The 21494-nt window shown below is 33.1% G+C and overlaps 1 protein-coding gene across 5 annotated transcripts in view; it reads right to left on the reverse strand.

Annotated features, from left to right (window-relative positions):
• Positions 1-210: 210 nt before the first annotated feature.
• Positions 211-21494, reverse strand: part of LOC136036420 (uncharacterized) — a 37238-nt gene continuing 15954 nt past the window's right edge. For 4 of the 5 annotated variants that reach the window (XM_065718646.1, XM_065718648.1, XM_065718647.1 and 1 more), the window contains exons 3-8: positions 20995-21172; positions 19932-20010; positions 14338-14625; positions 8748-8985; positions 2157-2313; positions 211-469 (exon numbers count right to left, since the gene is read on the reverse strand). In XM_065718646.1, coding sequence (XP_065574718.1) covers positions 321-469; positions 2157-2313; positions 8748-8985; positions 14338-14625; positions 19932-20010; positions 20995-21172 — 1089 coding nt within the window. In that variant the 3' untranslated portion in view covers positions 211-320. The remainder of the gene's footprint in view (positions 470-2156; positions 2314-8747; positions 8986-14337; positions 14626-19931; positions 20011-20994; positions 21173-21494) is intronic. The other variant, XM_065718650.1, reaches the window with a different exon arrangement.

Here is a 21494-nt window from a genome sequence, read left to right on the forward strand (position 1 = left end):
GCTTTCCTTTGCTTTTATCCATTTTTTTCATGTTTATTTTATTTCACTATGAGGCTCATTCTATCCTTAAGGGAATACATTCAATTCTGCTTTGAGCCATAATGCAAAATTTTGTATTCCTCCTATTGTTGAGCGGATTGGGTCACACAGACGGGTCGTTTGATGCTGGACATATGCATACATGAAATACCTAATTTTCTTCAGCAATAGTTAGAAAAAAAAGAACAAAATTTTATCTGATATAGAACCTTGTAACAAAATAGCCAATATTTCAATCTCTTAAGAAAAAAAGTAAGAAAATAAATATAGTTAAATTTTGCTTAAAGCTCAGTTTTGACACCATCAGGCCCAATTAAGCTCTGAATAAATTCCGAGATAATGACGTCAACTTCGAAAATCTTTAGAATATAAACAAGCAGGACACCGAGTAATATAAGTAGAATAAGAAACCATATGTTTGGCCTTGTATCTGAAAAAAAAAAAAAATATGAATAAGCATGGCAGAATAAACAATTTTTTGTTGATCTGCTATAATAATATGCGAACCCAGTTTTTGGATGATTTTTTTGCTGATTGAAAAAGTGGTCTAAAGTTTAAAAAATGAAAAAGTTAAAGTTAAAAATTCTAATTTTCATTTTTTCCTTAATTTTGGCAATTTATTTTTCTTGAATTTAAGGAAAAAAACTTCAATTATTTGATTTTATGTTTTCTAACATAACTAGGCGCCTTAGCTTTTTTTTTATCTCTTTCAGTATGCATCTTCGAAGTTTTTTGAGACTTTCATCACAGTTTTTATTTATCTTATCATTTACTTATTCTACATGCAAAAATTGTAATATGTGATTCTTAGTCCAATTCTACAAATTGGAAGCTTTGAAGTTTTGTGGTTATCTAAAAAATGACTTGAATATAACTTACAAAAAAGCTTGAAAACCCATGGATCCTAAAAAACGCTTTGAGCGACATAAACAGTAGCCGTGAATGGGGTTGCGGCAAAAAGCACAAGTTGTTTTTACAAGTTTGTTATTGAACCTCATTGAAGTTCGGAGTAGTAGTCAAAAGAAAAAGTGTTCTTTCACTATTATTCTCGGCATTTGCCGGAGGGTTTTTAAAAACAGAAAATTCTATATATTTAGAATTAGGAATTCCAAAATTGAAATTTGGAAATTATATATCAGTGGTGTCAATTCACAGAAGTGCATAGGAGAGGGGGACAAAAACGTATTTTTCAAAATTTAGAAAGGAGAAAAATACAAGAAAAGCTAAAAAAAAAACTAGGCCAAGACAAATACAAAATAATACCACAATAATGCGAATGGAGAAGCTGGCCTATCAATAAACGCATTAAAAATTGAATATTCAGAAACGGCTCTAGGGGCAAAAGCAGGGCCAGGGGAGGAGTTTGAAAGCTCTTTCTTCCTCGTCTACCCATTTACCCACATGTAGAAAACTCGAAATTTCGAAAAGCTTCGTACAGTCGTAAAATTCGTGCCCAGTTATTTTCGGTGACGGCTACACCTTATATAATAGCGGCCTCTCCATTTTAAAACTTTTTAATTGATAATAATAGACGTACAACGGTTTATCTTTTTCCGATTTTCCAAAACAACTCCGCTTTCCTCTCTGGAAGCATAATAGAACGAATAATAGAACGATTATACTAGAACGACTATATTAGAAGCATAATAGAACGAATAATAGAGGAAGCATAATAGAACGATTAGTGGCTGACAGAGTATAACCGACCCTCACACCCTTGTCCAGAAAAGATTAGACGAGTTGAGTAGGAGTTTAGGAGGACATAAATTGTGAGATGTTTGGCGATATTAGTTTCTATTCGTTGTTTTGTGAATCTTCCTTTCATTTGTTTTTTATACTATTCCACTAGTGACGCATATCTTTTAGTAGGAAATAAAATCGATTTACTCATTATTAAAGAAAATCAAACGGTTTTATTTTTATATTTTTTCTCACAAATTGGCAGAAAATATTTTACACTAATAAAATCGTTCGAGTCCCCACAGTGAAGTTGCAGTGTTTTCTTATATATTTTTTTTCTTAAAAAGTTCCTCGGATCGCAAAAGATGTTATGAAACGCGTTTCGTTTGTCCTCAAAAAAGGCTTAAACAACTCAACCGAGGAAAATTGCAACATACCTTCTGTAAGGGAATGCAGTCTCGTGAAGCCATTTAAGCTTGTCGATACCAGCGCCAGAGTCATGCTGCCATCTATCGTTTGAAAAGGAATAGGAAGACGAAGAAATTCCAAGTCAGTTATGGCACCAAATCTATCAGCTTTGAATAAGTATACCCGCTACAACAAAAATATAATTTTGAATTCTAGATGGGACACTATCACAACGAGCATAGGTGGATAAAAGAGGAAGAGAATCCCCTCTTATAAGCATTGCGTATCTCCCTTCTCTCCTCTTTGTTTTTTTTTGCCATTAATTGTGCGAAGTTTATTAATAATTTTTGGACACAAAATTTTGATCATTATATTTTAACAATTTGTGTAAATTTTTTATTTTACATTTTTATAGATTTGTTGGATTCCTTGTTTGATTAACTTTTAACAAATGTCTTGCTGTATTGGTTGTTTCTATTTTGTTTCCATATATCCTGATATATAAGGCGAATTTGGCTCTTTTAGAGCTTGTGATAGTTTTTTTTTTTTAAATAGATAGTTTACTAATTCCCTCATATGAAAAGCTTTGTTTATTTTACATGTCAACGACCAAGGCCGGACGTCAATAGGGCACAGGTTCTTTCTTTAAGTTCCTGCTCGGAACAATATTTTTCACATACATTTTTAAATTCAAGAAACCACACAGAAAACAAAAGAAAAAAGAAACCAATTTATAAAGGAACCACAATTTATGACATAGGGCATTTTCATTATAATGAAAATATAGCTTGTAATTATAACCTGAGCCCTTCATTAACTGGAATTATAAAACACAATATAAATATATAATTATCATTGAATTTAGCATTTTATTTTGATTGATATATATTAAGGGAGAAGTTGAGTGTTAAGTTGGTGATAGCAGGGTACATGATGTTGAAGGTATGTTTTATTTTTTAGACTACTTCTGAAGTTAGTGTTAATCTTTTTTTCTTTTTGTTGTTTGATTATCCCTCCTTCACATCATGCTGTAGCACCTGGAGGGGATGTTTTTATATTCAGTGTGTTGTTAATAATTCATATTTAAAGAAAACAAATAAATAAGTTACCTGGAAAAAGAGGGGAAAATTAAAAAAAGATGGTGCTATGTGTAAATTATTCGCGATTCAACTAGGATTCAGCGAGTCCTTAATTTGTAAAAAAAACGTTCTCAATATATTTTAATGCTATTACTATCAATACTGAAATTTCATTGCAGCACCAAGCCCCCTGAGACCAGAACTACTGTGCCAACTCCTCCTCCCCCTGTTCAGAGCATCACTTATACTCCCTCTCATCGAATTCCACAATGTTTAAGATTTTTTCTTATAACATCTCCCCACCTGGTTCGGGGATATCCTGTTTTTTTATTTTGTCCTCTCTGGATTGCCAAAGAACCTCTCCCTTTGGTAACCGGCTGGCAACCTACCCAGCCTCTTTAATTGTTACCCTTGAAAGCGGGACTGAATCATATGTTTCATGTAGATTATAGTGTTCTAATCTTATTTTAAAGACTTATCTTGATACTTTCCCTACCGTACTTTTACTACTTTCATAAAATACTCTGGGTTTTGCCTATTCTACTTCTTAAATCTCCACTGCCTCCACCGCCCTTACCAATATCACCAAGCCACCAACAATGCCACCTAAGTTAAAGAAATTATCTTAAATAGATGTCAATTTTCTTGTTGCCTAACATGGCTTTTTCATCTTCAGCTATTAGGCAATCTAATCCTCACTAGGCAATCTTTTGATTTATATAAATGACCTTCCGAAATGTTTACCCTAAGATAACAGGTTAGTAGTAATTCTTGCAGATGATATGACCCCATCTTTGTTGGTTGAAAAAATGGTGACACCAATGAAATCATTGAATAAATGCTTTGCATATAAAAACCTAGCTTCGAACTTTTCTAAAATTAAATTCAAGATTTTCGGGCGGTCACAGCGGGCAGTAAATAGAATTACCGTAGGTGAATTAATTGTAAATCAAAGTAGGATAAAAAGAGTAAATTCATTTCGTTACCTTGGGTTCTCGATGAGCTTTTATCTTTTCGTAAGCATTATGGTTATTTGAGATTGAAACTTGCCCATAACTTAGGTTTTCTTCATAGATTGAAACATGTATTTCATTTCTCCATCCTTAAAATTTTATATCATTCCCTAATTGAATCATATCCTAATTATTACCCTGTAATTCATCTCAACACATTTATGGTCCATTTACAACCTTTTCAGATAATTTAAAATAAGGAAATTATTTGGATCAGATAACTAAAAAACAGTACTTTTGTTCGTCACCCAATAAGGCTTAAACTAAAAAACTGAAGGACGTGCATACAGCAATATGATATTATGATATCCAATCCTCAACAAATTGTTTCCGCGATTGTGGTGTAATTGAGACTCCCATTTCTCCTACCAACCACGTCCGCTCCAAGACGTATCGTCTTCCGCCAATAAAATCGGAAAGAGCTAGATTTTCGATAAGATACCAAATTTCTCATATTATAAATAAACTTAATTTAGTACAAATGTCCCCAAGTTTCTAAAGCCGATCTTCTTTGAAAATACATATTTCAAAAATAGTTCTCTGTCTGAATGTTGGGATTGATAAATAATATATTTTAGCAAAATTTTGGTTGTCGTGTTCTCACGCTGGGTGGTCTCGTCTGTTATCTCCTACCTTGTATGTTTCTTTTCTCTTCTTTCTTTTGTTATTTCGGCATTTTCTTACCTCTGTTTTATGGCCGACACATCGAGCCCTGCTCCCCATCGTCCAGTTTAGAAAATTATAAATTATGTAATTTGGTCAATAAAAGATCTTGTCTTGTCTTGTGTATGTCCTATTATTTACACACCCAACCTTACGAACTCTGCTCTCCGTTGGGGGTTAATGTTTTTTTGTATTTTTAAGTATATTAAATAAAGTATCTATTTATCTATCTATCTAATGTTCATAAATTTAATATTCAAACCATTCTTGCAAAATGGCCTTTAAAATATTCCCAAAATGCACTTATTGCCGCATTTATCCAAGGTTGCAGCATCTGCCGAGGCGCTATTTAGATATATTGTATGAAAGATTACGTTGTTCAGCGAAGGGGTGGTGGTGGTCAATTAACATTATCCACGAGAAATGTACAGCCTGCCTGCACCTCTGGATTGAACGGTTCTGATAATCCACACGCTTAAAAACTACCCATTGAAGCGTGGGTTTTTCGCTAACGCATCTTCCCCTTTCCTAAAACCATATTACTACTACTACTACTGAAAACTCACCACAGTACAGAGCCGTCTGAGGTCAAAACAGCTACGTACGCTCCTTCTCCATCCCAATCTATCCAAAGCCTTTCTCCTTGTAACCTCCCAGGAAGTTCATATTTCCTTAAAATCTTTCTTTATGACATTCTCCCATCCCAAAAGAGGACGACCTGCTTTCCGTTTAGACCTAGACGGTTGGCCAAAAAGGACAATCTTCGGCAATCTGTCATCTTCCATCCGCAAAACGTGCCCTAGCCATCTCAAACTTTGTCTCATTATCGCCCTAGAAAGTAGGATTGAACCATACTTTTCGTATAGCCTAATGCCGGAATTAAACCATAGTATTTTTCAATTCTTTCGGTACCATTTCCAAATTTTTTCCCACTAAATAAAATCTTCCTTCACTTCTATATTTTCAAAACTTCGACATTTCCAACAACTTTACCATGGTTTAGCATATTCCAAAAATGTTTTGGCCCTCTCTTACTAACAAATTCTTCTTAAGGCTCCGCTCCAATATCTAACTGGGACTAGTCCTGATTGACTACTTTTCATCAATTCCTGAACATGTCGATAAAATAAGGTACCATTTTGGGTCCGACTTTCAGATCCTCAGCAGTTTTATCCATAGCCTCCATGTCACGTTAATACTTCCGCGCCTCCTTCTCTACTTACCTTATTTTTAAAATCTATGACTTGGAAACTTCTAATACAAAACCTATCATCACCTGAAGACTATGGTTCATTTTATTATTATTAACTACATTATTCTACATACAAAATTGTAGAAGTTCATTGACATTGTTCTTTTCCTTTCGAAAACCAAATCCGAGGAATCAAAACCAAGAAAACCAAGAGCCGAGGAATTAAAGTCCTATAGAAAGATTAAAATCCATCTGGGATCGTGTGAATTGATTTCTGAAACTGTATATAGAAATCATCCTAGTTACTACTGTGGCTGCCAGTTGGTTCTTCAGGGATACATACTACTATGACCGATAGGGGTACATACAACTATGACCGATAGGGGTGCATACAACTATGACGTAGGTAATTTCTGCTTATGACGGTCACTGTACACGTGATCAAAATATCCAGTATATTTTGTGAATGTTACTATTACTATCAAATAAAAGGATTTATTCCTATTTGACATTTTATGTATGTTAATTTCCTTTTCTGAACTTCAAAAGGTAAGTTTTCAAGGCCCCTAGAACTCCAGATCATAACGCCGAAGCATCCTTCCACATCGAAAGCCCTAATCGCTGCCTATATAGCTTATCCTTCGCCTTCTTCATATTATTTAAACCATTGGAAACTTTTTTGCAATAAAAAAGGAAAACGACCCCCCCATGCAGGTCCAGGACCAAAAAAGCTGTTTTACGACCAGACATCAGATTTCACCAGAATATCCTATTGAAATGGAGGCTTTGTGCTAGACTAGATCCTATTACGTGGCTTCCAGGATTTGGATATGAACTCTTGATGTGCAGCACAGTAAATCTTAGGTCTATGGCCTTGAATTGTTACACTTTCATGCTTACAATTATCATTATGGGAAGCCAGCCTGTAACAAAATAGCATAGCAAGGAAGTCAAAACACCCACTTAAACAAATAAGTCTGATAATTTATCCAGTGGTAAAAATAAAGTGGAATGCTCTGTTGTCTACTAGGTTATAACTTCGTTGAGGGCCGCGTCTCCTCGGGATCATTATGCAGCACTGTTTGCGGTTACGGTTCTATCTAGGTAAACTAGCTCAGATTTACCGGGACAGCTCTATGAGACTAAGCAGGTAGAGTTGCTTTACAGGAAGAGGGACAGAGAAAGCCGCGTATGGAAGAGCTGAGATATATAACCATCTCATAGCACAGAACAGATCCAACTATTTACACCCAACCTAATATTATGGTTACCCTTAAAATATTTTAAAAAGTCTTTTTTGGGTATAATGACTGGATCATTAAATTGATGTTAGACATTATACTGATCATGACGATATATACTGATTTGATAGAAAAAACATATGTTGACATTGGCATGTGATGCTATACTTATTTTAGAAAAAGCCAGAGGCCAATGACGAAGAAAAAATAGCAAATATTAGAAAACGAGTGAGCATTATAAACAAATCACAAAGAAAAATTTAGCCTACATTACCCTACAATTTTCAATGTCGCCTTCCACGCTTTTTACAATAAGGACGTCGACTCGGTTGAACTCGTACGAAGTAAAATATATTGTTACCACCCGACCAAAATTCAGTTTACTAAACTCGGAAATTTTTCTTTACTAAATTTTACTAACTCTCCAAAAATTTTAGCGCGGGTCACGGCTGCTGCCGTGAGACGCGCGTTACCGTACGCAAAATATGATAAACAATGTCCTCAATTTCGGCAACTGCTTTGAAGTACCATTCACAAATGGGACAGAGGTGCTATTCTTAATTTCGACTAACAATCAAGACAGGGCCAAACGATGATGAACTATAACAGGTGCTATGATAATTAATTTTTTTTATGAACAAAAAAAAAAAAATTCTAGCAAAATGTAGATGGCCGTCAAACGAATACGCATGCCAAGGAGCTCTATGAAATATTTAAGGTCGGGCTTTCCGATACTTAATTTCCAGAATCAGTGCTTCCAGATTCTGGGTCGGTGTTAGCCTCTAGATTTCCGTTATTTTCAGGTACAATAGAAGAAAAAAAAAAACTCGGAGAATACCGGAACACATCGGAAGAGAAAGCCAGACCTTATAATCACAAAATTATATTCTCGTTCTAAGATTTTATTGGATTTTTTTTTGATTTTTTCTGTCAAAGTATGACTGAAAATTCCAGAAACCTATAAGTTTAAAAACCCCTTTTTTGGATTATTTAGATGTACTACCGGATAGGCTTCATATTCCGGATCCAGTGTATAAAAGACGTCAAGCAATAGTCTGGAAGCCTGGATTCTGGAAATTCTAGTGGTTTTCAGGTCATAAAATTCAGATATATTGAAAAAAATAGCTACAACTCATATTCACAAAGCAATTCAGGCTAGGGAGTGCTCAGAATCCGATGTGTGTTTGTAGGTGACAATTTTTGAAATTTATCCTCAAGTTTCCGTTTTTAGGATTGAAATCTAAACCCTTCAATTCAGCTTTATAAGGCTAAACTAAACGCAGCATAGACCTAAATAAGGACCCTTATTTTCCCCAGCCCTACCAATACATTTTCTTTCTTCACGAGAGGACAAACAATCAGCCCCATATCACACATTGATATATTAACATATAACCCCCCCCCCGCCCCCATACAAAAAACGACTCCTTACCATGAGTGTTTTCGCATCATGCACCATCACATCACCATTCATATTACCAACAGCTATATATGAGGAGTCAGAACTAGTGGCAAGAGCTGAAAGTATGTCCTTAGAAAATAATGCCTTATCTTTAATTGAAAAATTGGCAGTATTAAATTTGTAAAGAACAGATGAGTTCGTCGATTTCACAACTGGATTTGCAATTGCATACAGCCATATCTTGTTGTTGCTACTTGCACGCGAGAACCTTAAAAGAGGTCATGACTTTAGTATAAATAAACTTTTATAGTTATTTGTAATTACCTGCTATTTATTTATAAATTGTTAAGATATTTAATGGAATTATTTTTTTAATATTTATTGTTACTTACTATAAATAAATTCAACGGTCATCAATATTACATAGAACAATTTCATTTTAAACAATTCTCAGATGCAAAAGTGACAAGTCCACATTTTTGGATGTTTTAGCAGTAAAAGGTTTAATTGAATATCATTTTCACCTGTGTACTTTCCTAACGGAAACGGTATAATAAAAAATTTCTCAATTTCTTAAACACTACAGTGAAAGAAAATTCTAAGAATATTTTACAATATTCAGAAGTTTACATTAAACGGGTTTTCTGGGTCAATTCCACTTTAATTCACCATTCGACCACTATAGTTTGTAGTATTTTCAATATCATTATTATATTTTTCTGAATGTGCTCGCATTTGAAGCATTTACGCATTGAAAATATTATGAAAAACACAACAAACAATTTGGCGAATATATGAAAACCACACATACTAGTGCTCTCTCCATTTTGAACCCTTTTATCAGATAAAAAGAAACACACACTATGTTCTTTTTTCGGTTTTGCAAATTTCTCATGCACAAAACTCCCTGGAATCATTACAGTGATTAGTAGTCGTTTCAACATACCCGACCCGTACCACTGTGCAGAAAGATTAGAAAAGTTCAAAAGGAGTTAAGCCGGAAATAAGTTGTGGGTTGCTTCGCGGTATTAGTGTCTACTTCTTGTTTTGTGTTTTTCTTTTGTTTGTTTTATCCTTTTCTATATATTACTCCACTAGCAAAGTAAGTCTTTTAGTTGCAAATAGAATTCGTTGGTCATTAAAAATATGTAAAATACCTCAAAATGATACCACTTCAATAAAACAAAATATTGTGGAAAAAAGTTAATTAAAGTGGATGCAACCCAGAAAATCCAATTCATTCTGCATATTACACAGTAAGAATATTCTTACTTAAAAATATTTTAACTGAAAATCACATCATTACAAATAAAACAACATATAATGGGAAAGAGTGAATCAAAGGGAAAGCAACTCAGAAAATTCGTTTAATGTAAATTTCCTGAGCATCATGAGACAAGAATTTCGGAATATTCAGAATATTTTCTAAAAAATAGGGGTTTTTATTTCGTTAACCAGTCGTTCTTATTCTTATTATATCTTATTATTATTTTTTTATTTAGTCTTTACAAGTTTATGTTAAGGGGTTCTTTTACAGGAATTATGAACTCCTCAGTCAAACGCAAGCTTCTAGACCACAGAGCTTCTTGCGTTGTTGTTGTTGTATCTCTTGGTGAAATAAAACAAAGCAACAAACATTTTGGGTTTCAACTGCTTAATATTCTTTCCCAGGAGCCAATTTGATCAAATCCACATTAAGAAGTACTCAATCGAATTCAATTTGAGAACACAGTCTCAATCATTAAGCATGCAAGGAAACACCGAAATTCCGTTTTTCTTGTACCAAAAATTTGTTCCCCTTAACATGTTTGGTACATTAAACCCAACATCCAGACTACATTTAGCTTTTAATTTTTTTCTTCTGTTCACTGAACACAACTAATAGACCTCTGAAAATACCATATGGTAACATAAATTAAACTGGGTAGAAACAACTAAATCAGTGACAAGACTGTCACTGCCAGAATAATTTTCCCGGACCTCCTTAATACAATTGGTCACTCTAATACTGTAGCCAATTTGGTTGCTAACATGATTGATTAAAATAGTACTTATTTAATTGTATAATACATATTGTCAGGAGAATTAACAATCCCCTTCACCCCGATTATCATTGAAAATAAATTTAAAAAAGATAAAATGATGAAAAATCAGGATTTTCGGATAAGGCTTATATATACGCTTCACTGTATAATCATATCTAGCAAATTTTGGGGCTGAGATTTAACAATTATTAAGCACTTAAAATGAGCCCCTACTGGCGACTGAACAACGACATAGTCCTTTTCTTATTAATTTAGATTTGAATACCTTTTTAGCAGATTTAGTTCTGTAGTTTACCAATACATGTTTCGTAATTTTGCTGTTCTTTCCTCCTTTTTTTTGTGTGTGTATTTCAGCTACTCCATTTTGTAACTTGTCACTTCTTATTTTTCATTAAAGACACTAAACTGACTTCAAGATGGAAACTCCCCACTCAAAAAGGTGGATATATTACCAGTAAAACGTCTACAGGGTAAGGTTTTTTCAGGCCCGTGAATACAATTCCCCACCAAATCCAAGATTGTTGCATTTTACTGCTTTCCAAAAAAGTCACCTATTCTTGGTATTTACGTAATTGAGGCATTTTATAGAATAAAAAATAGATAGATATACGTATAGATAGATATAAATAGATCAATAGATATAAACAGATATACGTATTCACCAATTAGCTCAACAATACATCTAAACAATAAAAAACAAATGCGTCACCACCCTCTGCAGCGTTACCAAGTGCAGGAAATACGAGAAAAATCAATGTGTTTCCATTCCTATAGCTCGTTTTCTATTGTAAGCATACCGATCTCATACAGTTAAACATAAGAATATGCAGGTGGAGGAATCTCCCCCCAAGCTTAGTCCAAGGAACCCCATTAAAGCTTGCAAGTTGAACCTAAAGAATCGCTTTCTCATGAACACTTATGAATGTTATTTCCTCATAGTTTACACGTTTTTAACGGGGGTCCACAAGGTAGTCGAATCAAACAGATCGTTTCAGTCACGTAAAACAGTTCAGAAGAAGAAATCCCACACAGGTGAATTTTTTTTTACAGTATGGAGAACCAGCCCCAGGAAAACTTAAAACTTGGGCTTAAAAGTAACTTTTCACATACCACCCTTCACTTATAAAGTTATTTCTTCCAACATTTTAGAGGTTTTTAACGAGGCTCTACAAGGTAGTCTAATTGGATACAATTTTATCTGTCCCATTAAACAAATTAGAAGAATAAATTCACGACCGGCGAATATCTTTTTTTTTACAATATGGAGCACCAGCCCCACGAAAACTTAAGACTTGGGCTTAAAAATTCACTTTTTGTGTACCGTCCTCCACTTATGACGCTCATTTTTCCAAAAGCTTACAGGTTTTTAATGGGGCTTCACGTGGTAGTTTAACGAAATCACAGCTTTTTCAGCCACGTTAAATTAATTCAGAAGTAGAAGTTCGACAAAAGAGAATTCTTTTTTGCAATGCAATATTTAAAATATCTTTTTTTCTACCTGTACTTAAGTGAAAACAGTACTTTTTTGGACAATTTTTTTTTAATATAACGGCCGACTACTACAATAAATCAACATTCCAGGGCCAGAGAGTGCTCAGGGTCCCCGGTAAGACATTTGCCAGGCCCACGTAAATTTACTTAAGATAACTTAGAAAATTAACAACATATTATGGAATTATTTCAACATAACTACCTAATAACATTATCTTATGCTATTTTATTTCATACAATGCAATGGTAGCTTAGAATGGAATGATATTTTAAAAATGTATTTTTTTACATTGTATTAAATATCTCTATAAGAGGTAAATTAGCTCCTAAGCTTCTGTACCCTCCTGACAAAGGCCCATTCTAAACAAGTGGTAAAATAGCTATAAATTGTTCGCAGTAGAATGGTTCAACCCTATTTAATTTCAGGATGAAGTCTTCTCGTGTCAAGTGACCAAAACCTTTAGTAGTTTCGATGGATAGGTCGTTATTCTTTTATTCTTAATTTCTTTTTCTATCAATTCTTTGTATTTTATTTTGTTTCTATCTATTTTATTGTATTCTTTTCTATTCTTATCCAATTTTTTTATTTCACCCAGTCCCACGCTATTAGAATATACACTACTAGGTTGTTTAGTGAACATTTACAACAACGAATAAAAACACATTAGTTATGTTAATTATAAGGAAAGGGCTGAACCAAAGAGCTTTTAGTCAAACTTAAGCATCGACAACAGTAAATATGAAATGTTAATTTTTTGAATTGGTTCAGTGGTAACCAGAATGACCATGCATATCTTAAAAAACTAGGAAATTTAGCAATTCAATTTTTAACGAAAAAGACCACCGTATGGACTTATGCGGCTTTAGTAGTAGCGGGTACAAAACAAATAAATAATAATGTAGTCAGCAAAAAATAAACAATCTAAAGAAAAATCATAGAAAATCACGGTTGTCGGGTATACCTAAGATCTGTCCTAAAGGCAAAAACTGATTTTAATTTCATGTCTTTGGCGCTTTTAGAGTATCTCAGAAAGAGATGCTTAATAGCTCTACGTTTTTACCCATTGTTGTATTTACTTGTTGCTGCTATGTCGAATTTTCTTCCAGTAAATGGAACTCATAACTGATAGTTTTTTGTGCAAGATTTTAAGCAAGTAAGAGAGAACAAAAAGTGTTAGAGTCACAACACTATTTTCAAGTAAACTCTCTTCTCTCTCGTTCCATCGGTTAAACTCTCGTTGCATAGGTTTTTATCTCATTCTTTCTATTTTAATCGGTTCGCTACTATTTGAATTATTACTATTACGTTACTTAATGACAGCGAGTATCCAATCACATTGGTCATACCAAAAAAAGGTAGTCAAATAATTCCAGCTTTTTACCGGTTATTGTATTTACCAGTTGTTGCTAAAATCTATTCTGAGCCAGCAAAAAGAACGTAAAACCTGATTGGCTCTTTCGAATGGAATTTTAAGCAAGTGAAAGAGAATAAAATGCTTGAGTCCCAACACTTTACAAGTAAATTCGCTTTTTTGCTGTGATCAAAGTCTCGATACGTATGTTGGAGGAAGATGATAAAATGAGTAAATTAATCAAACATTATAAACAACTAAAATTCTGGTCAATATAATTGATCAGATGTCAATAAAAAAAATCAAAATTGATCCCAGATTCAAAAATCAAAACATGGATCAAGTTTTGATAAAAAAAAAAAACAAATTGATAAAACATTAAATTGTTATCAATATCATTGGATTGTCAACACATTCGCAATAAAAACTAATCTAACTTAACCTTCATGTACGACAAAACCCAGCTACATCACTTCAAAAACTCCACTGTCGAGGGAAACCAGAACCAAAATCGATTAATCAAATCTAGTCACTTTTGTCATCTTACGGTTTTTGTTTTTAAATTAAAAACTCTGGAATTTTAACGATTCCCTGCCTGTACCCACGCAATGAATCTGGGCTCAAAGGCATTTTACAAATTAAAGCCCTAGGTTTCATCAACCTTTAATCGTAGCGTCACTTACTTTTGATAAGCAAAGCAAAATGCAAAAATAATTACATTTACAAACTTACTTGACCCGCTTAAAAGTGTACTTAGCGCACTTCGGTAATTCTAAATCATTTAGACGTTTGCCATCTTTCACTTGCCACATAGTTCCTGAGCCATTTCTGGCAACGCTGCAAATTTTCTGTCCATCTTCAGTAATGTCTAAATCGCTGATTAATTCTTTATGCGCTAATATTTCTCGAATTAGGACCATACCAGGGAATGAATAGATCTTGATGGAACCATTTTCACAACCAACAGCTAAAAAAGTACCATCTGGAGATATTCTCACCCGAGTCACACAACTAGAAGCACTGGATAGAAATATGGCAAGTAAATAAGTAAATAAATGAAAATAAACATATAAAAATAAACACTATATTAATCACTTTTTGATCATGTGACTTTATTTGGCATTTTATGGAATAAACTTATTTTCATATTATCTTTCCTTACATGCAAAAACCAATAGATATGATTTTTTTATCCGTCGATAAAAATCGACGGATTTTTGTGTGTGCATGACAATAAAAACTAATAATCGGCTCTGTCCGTCGCATGTTTTTTAAATAAAATGAATTTGAATTTGATATGGTTCGGTAGACCCATCCCTTGCAAAAAAAAAAAAAAATCAAGATCCATTACTGCTTTCTATACAAAGAAGTGATCTTTATTTTATCACATTCTAGGCCCATACTGGCTTTACATGACGCATGAACAAAGAAGAGAAATTAATAAATGAATAATAAATCAAATAACTGAGAAAAACGAAGTGGAACGAAATGAAGCACAAATAAGCAGATATTTCGACAAGGACATCCGCCAAGTTGTATTCAGTGCTCAGAAAAGAAAACTAACCTTTTGAAGTAATGAGCCTTTTTTACGTATCAGTATATCCCGTATAGGGTATACGGATACAATGATTCTAATGATGGTTTTTATTTTGATCGGATACCATTTTGAAGGGGTATGAGGCTACTTTTCGAAATCTCCATAAAATAGTTTTTTCAATAAACTTTTACCATTAAGATAACAGTGTCCATTCCTGAATTAGCTTAAAATGACAATTCTTCCTTACTTGAATTTTTTTTCCAACATGTGTTTCAAGTTCTCGAAAACTTGGAAATTAAAAATTATTTATTTATAGCCATTTAAGCAACCATGACAAAATATTTAATTGTTATAAATTAATGTCATACATGATGACATTTTCAAACACCCGAAATGTCGATTTGCTGCAGCCATTCAGGGAATGAGGATACTTCTTTTGGTGAAGGATTCAAAACACAAAAAAATGTTGTTTTTTTCAGCCACACATATTCCCTCGGGCAGAGCTTTAGGACGTTTTACGTTTTTCGATCCTAAGATCGAAAAACGGATTGCTTTACCAGGGTTGCAGCAATCGCAGCAACCGAGTAAAAAACAAAGTTCAGCCTATAGTAAAGCAAAACTTAAAAACACTTTTTGAAAAAAAGCAGATTTATAAGGCTGAAAAGCCTTAGAAGATGCAGTCTTGTTTCCTTCACTATTAACTTAAAGAAAAAACGGATTGTTTTACCAGGGTTGCAGCAATCGCAGCAACCGAGTAAAAAACAAAGTTCAGCCTATAGTAAAGGAAAACTTAAAAACACTTTTTGAAAAAAAGCAGATTTATAAGGCTGAAAAGCCTTAGAAGATGCAGTCTTGTTTCCTTGTACCAGGGTTTGTACCAAGTCTTGTACCAGGGTTGCAGCAATCGCAGCAACCGAGTAAAAAACAAAGTTCAGCCTATAGTAAAGGAAAACTTAAAAACACTTTTTGAAAAAAAGCAGATTTATAAGGCTGAAAAGCCTTAGAAGATGCAGACTTGTTTCCTTCACTATTAACTTAAAAAAACGGATTGTTTTACCAGGGTTGCAGCAATCGCAGCAACCGAGTAAAAGACAAAGTTCAGCCTGTAGTAAAGGAAAACTTAAAAACACTTTTTGAAAAAAAGCAGATTGATAAGGCTGAAAAGCCTTAGAAGATGCAGTCTTGTTTCCTTCACTATTAACTTAAAGAAAAAACGGATTGTTTTACCAGGGTTGCAGCAATCGCAGCAACCGAGTAAAAAACAAAGTTCAGCCTATAGTAAAGGAAAACTTAAAAACACTTTTTGAAAAAAAGCAGATTTATAAGGCTGAAAAGCCTTAGAAGATGCAGTCTTGTTTCCTTCACTATTAACTTAAAGAAAAAACGGATTGTTTTACCAGGGTTGCAGCAATCGCAGCAACCGAGTAAAAAACAAAGTTCAGCCTATAGTAAAGGAAAACTTAAAAACACTTTTTGAAAAAAAAGCAGATTTTTAAGGCTGAAAAGCCTTAGAAGATGCTGTCTTGTTTCATTCATTATTAACTTAAAGAAAAAACGGATTGTTTTACCAGGGTTGCAGTAATCGCAGCAACCGAGTTAAGAACAAAGTTCAGTCTATAGTAAAGGAAAATTTAAAAACACTTTTTGAAAAAATAAATTGTCAAAAGAAAAAAAAGGGTCGTTTGAACCTTACTCAGGAATTGTAACTATGATTTCGTTTAAAATTGATGGTAAAAGCTTCTTTTGAAAGCCAAAATTATGGGAAAGATAAACTGAAGAAAACCCTTAAAAATGATGACGGTTCAAAACAAAAACTGAATCATTGGATGTCATTGTCAAAAATCCAATCAGGAAAGTTACAGTCCCTCACCTTGAATAACAAGAAAAATTTTTTTTTCATGGGTTCACTGGCGCATTCTTTTTCTTTCGTTTTTTAAAATTAAAACAAAGAGCAAAGTAAAAAAAAAAAACATCAATTAACTTCAATGCTAAAAGTGGGCAACCCGCCCTACTCAACTATAAATTTCAACTTGCTATGTAATGAAAACTTATTAAATACGGTGTCCACAGTCAGTTGGTTATTGTAAGTGTTCTATATATTTATTGCCTTTCATTACATTTGAATTAAAATTATTTTGGATAAAATAAAAAAAATAAAATAAAATTACGCTGCTTACTTTCATATTACATATGTTATTATCTTTCGCATGCATTTGCTTCTACATACAAATGAGGTACCATAAACTTTTGGTAACGATTAAAATAAAAAACACCTCTAACTTATTTTATTTGCTTTCACATGCATTTGGAATTTTCTTTTACATGCATTTGCTTTTGCATTCATCTTAATTAAAAGATACTGTCAGTAACAAGCTTATAAAAATATACTAATAACAATAATTAAACAGGAAACTACGCGTTTTAAAATTGTACTAATTCTAATTGACTTATGCTATTTCATTTTGTAACTTTTTATTACTTCTTAATAAAAGAAAGAAGGCACAGTTAATAAACTAAAATAATTAATAATATTAAAATTGACTAGATAATAGTAATTAAAATACTTAACAATAATCAAATAATTTAAATAATAAACTGAAAATTAAATAATAAATTAAATAATAATTAAATAATAAACTGAAAACTGAAAATAAACTGAAATTTGAAATATGCTATTTCAAACTGAAATACAATTAAAAATGATCAATTAATCTATAAATAGAAAGTAATTTTGACAAAAATTTCCCTGAAAATTTTGTGAGAGACGGGGGGGGGGCACACTAGTCAGGATTTTGCCCCAGGCGCCAAAGGCGCCAGAACCGCTACTAAGTATAGCTCTTTCCTTCGAAAGGGAGAGAAAGATTTGTTAAATGTTTCCAGAGGAATTGTCTATTAATAGTTCCAGATACCTGTTTGACTCACCGTATGTTAAATAACAAGGTGTACGAAAAATATGGTCCTACCTCACTTTCTAGGGCTATAATCAAAGAAAAGTGGAGATAGCTATGACATGTTTTATGGACGAAGGATGACATATTGTCAAAGATCATTCTTTTTGGCCGTCCATCTGGAACCAAACGAAAAGCAGTTTTCTTCAAATTTTTCCCCCAATTGAGGTGGGAAGAGGCCATAAAGAAGGATTTAAAGGGAAATAGGAACTTCGTGAGAGGGGGTAAAGGGCGAAGGTTAGAATAGTTTGGGGTGGAGGAACACACACAGCTGCACTGCTCTGAGGCGGTATGGTGCTGCAGAAGTTGTTAGTACTAGTAGTAGTAGTAGTAGTAAATAAATATTTTAAGCGTTAGTTCATTTACCTAATAAATATATTCTTAGACTACAATACAAATTACTAATTTTGTTAGAATGGGGGGGACTAGCAGAGCTCTAGAACCGAAATCAGAGATATTCTTACAATTGTTCACAAAATTTTCTATTTCTATTTCTGCAAATTTACCTACGTTTTTCATTTCTTTTGAAAATTTTCCCTCCTCTCTCCGAGGAAAAATTTATACGTACAAGCGTGGATATAATCACAGGGAAAAACCCCAACAAAATGCAACTTTATCTTCGTCATTTCAAATAAAATATGTTATTATTTATTGTCCCCCCCCTCAAAGAAAAAATCCGCTAACCTTCCTTCCTAAGGCTCTAACTAGTTTGAACCCATGATCAAAGAGACATATGTTATAATTTTTGAAACTAGTCACAGAATATTATGAGGTGCAGTCTTGTTGTAAGTGCATTTGAATGGATGGAGCCGGGGTATGATTACATTTTTATTTCAAACCTCAAACTGAGAAAACTGAATTCAAAGACAATAAATTAAGTTTTCATAAGAAAACTTTCCACAAGCACACATAGGTCTATCCCTTGCGGGCAAGGGGTTAAAAGAACTCTCTCCTGAATAGGACTGATCCAGAATACATCAGAAGTCTATCATTAGGAGACCAATTCCCCCCCCCCACACACACACAAAAAGAAGAGTCATTTGGAAAGATCGTAAAAGGGGAAATCCTCCCCCTTGGTTACCTGTATGTTTATTTCCATCCTCAATAATATGGTACAAAAGCTTCCATAAGTATCTGAGATTATAATTTAAAAATTAAACTGTATTTCTGAATACTAAATTTAATGCTAATTACCAGATATTCTTAAGCTTAATTAAGACAAAATTATGCTTAACCAAGTCAATTCCGATTTGATCTTTTTTATACAACTAGAAATTGATCCCAGGGAGTCAAGAGCTCCTTTTTTATGGAGAGCAGGAGGGGTGTGCTCAACTATACACAAATACAATCAATTCACCGGTTTTATATGTTGGAACTGTAATAGGGAGGAGTAGACAACAGGAACAATACGAGGAAATATTATAATTCTTTGAAATCAATATAACAAAATTATAGAAATAATAATCTACCAAGACTTAGAGCTCTAGGATATGTTATAGGTTATGTTAGGGTATATTATAGAAATAATAAAGATCATAGAAAAATTATAGAAATAATAATCAACCAAGACTAAGAGCTCTAGGGTATGTAATAGGTTATGTAAGATTATGTTGTAGAAATAATAAAGATTATAGAAAAATTATAGAAATAATAATCTTCTAAGACTAAGAGCTCTAGGGTATGTTATAGGTTATGTTATAGAAATGACAAAGATTATAGAAAAAAACTATAGAAATAATAATTTACCCAGACTAAGAGCTCGAGGGTTAAGAAAGTCATTAGCCTAGGGTAATAGAAAGTCTAGGGTTAAGAAAGTCATTTAATAAAGCTTCAAAACTCACCACACCACTTCAGAACTGATTGTCACAGCAGAGTATTCTATGGGAGAAATGTCTTCAATTCCATTGGCCAATGAGTCTGCTATTCATAGAAACAAAAAACGCTTTACGGAAAGTCTTTCGGAAACCAACCTCACAAAGTCCAATCTACACGAGATTATATCTACACGAGAGTTCCCTCAAATTTTGCATTATAACCGTTTTTAAGTACTAATATAACAAGATTCCATTGGACAGCAAATAATTTTTTTCCAGGGGACAGCAAATAATTTCGTAAATGTCAATATAACTAACTCTTTTCTAAAAGGTACTAAAATCAAAAGAATACTTACAAAACATTCTGCACATCAAAATCCATAAGAAAAAAAGTTCCAATTCTTACCACCACATATTACATTAATTCATATCAAATAGTTAGTGGTAAAGAACTGTAAGTAAGGAGTGACTCGGCTCAATAGAAACCAAACTCTAAAATTTGAAGTTTTGATAATAGTATATACATCAAAAGAATCAACATATTATGCTGATTCCAAATATATAAGATTCATCAAGTTTAATATTACTCATCAAAAGTTACAACCCCACGCAAAATTTGCCTGAGTTTTGAAAAAGGGGGGATATGACCCTTTAACTCAAGGAATCTTAATGAAAATCACGCCATCAGATTCAATATATCAAAGATTCATACTGTAGAAGTTCCAAGCTCCTATATACAAAAATGTGGAATTTTGCATTTTTTGCCACAAGAAAGATCACGGATGCGTGTTTATTTGTTTTTCCCAGGGGTGACCGTATAGAGATAATAAAAATACCCTATTATAATAAAACGACATATTATAATAAAAGACCCGATTATAACAAAAAGGCCCTATTATAATAAAAAGGCCCAATTATGATAAAAAGGCCCAATTATAATAAAAAAAGTCAAATTATAATAAAAAGGTCCTATTATAATAAAGAAGCGCAATTATAATAAAAAGGTCCTATTATAATAAAGAATAAAACGGCCCTATTATAATATAGTACCTACATCAAACTTTTTGCATTTTTGACTTTTTATTCATACCTTGTTTCTTCCTTCTAGAAATTTTACAAATCATGCATTCTTTACTTAGTCCAACAGCAATGAATTTTTCATTGTCTTGTTCATGCATGGCCATGGTATCTGCTGGCTCCATTGTCGAAAAAGTACCATCAAGAACTGAGTAGCTAGAATTACCATCATGCTCGATTCTTAAGAATACCTACAAATATACCGTAATTATCAAGAAATACCTAGAAATTAAAATAAACTCTCAGACACACTTTATCCAAAAATGCTAAGAAATTGGAATGTATTGTCAAATAGTAATATCAAGCAATACCCAGAAATTAGAAATATCAGTCAAAATTTCAGAAAAAATTAATTTATTAAATATCTGATATTAAATATCAGAAAAAATATCAGTCAAAATTTGACAATCCCGAAATACATAAAAATTGTGATCACAATGCATTATGTGGAAAATTTGTCACTGCATATAATTGCCCCTTAACAAATAGATCACAAGTAGTTAAATACCTGGA

This window comes from Artemia franciscana, chromosome 15 (genome assembly GCF_032884065.1).
Source record: "Artemia franciscana chromosome 15, ASM3288406v1, whole genome shotgun sequence".
Taxonomy (NCBI): Eukaryota; Metazoa; Arthropoda; class Branchiopoda; order Anostraca; family Artemiidae; genus Artemia; species Artemia franciscana.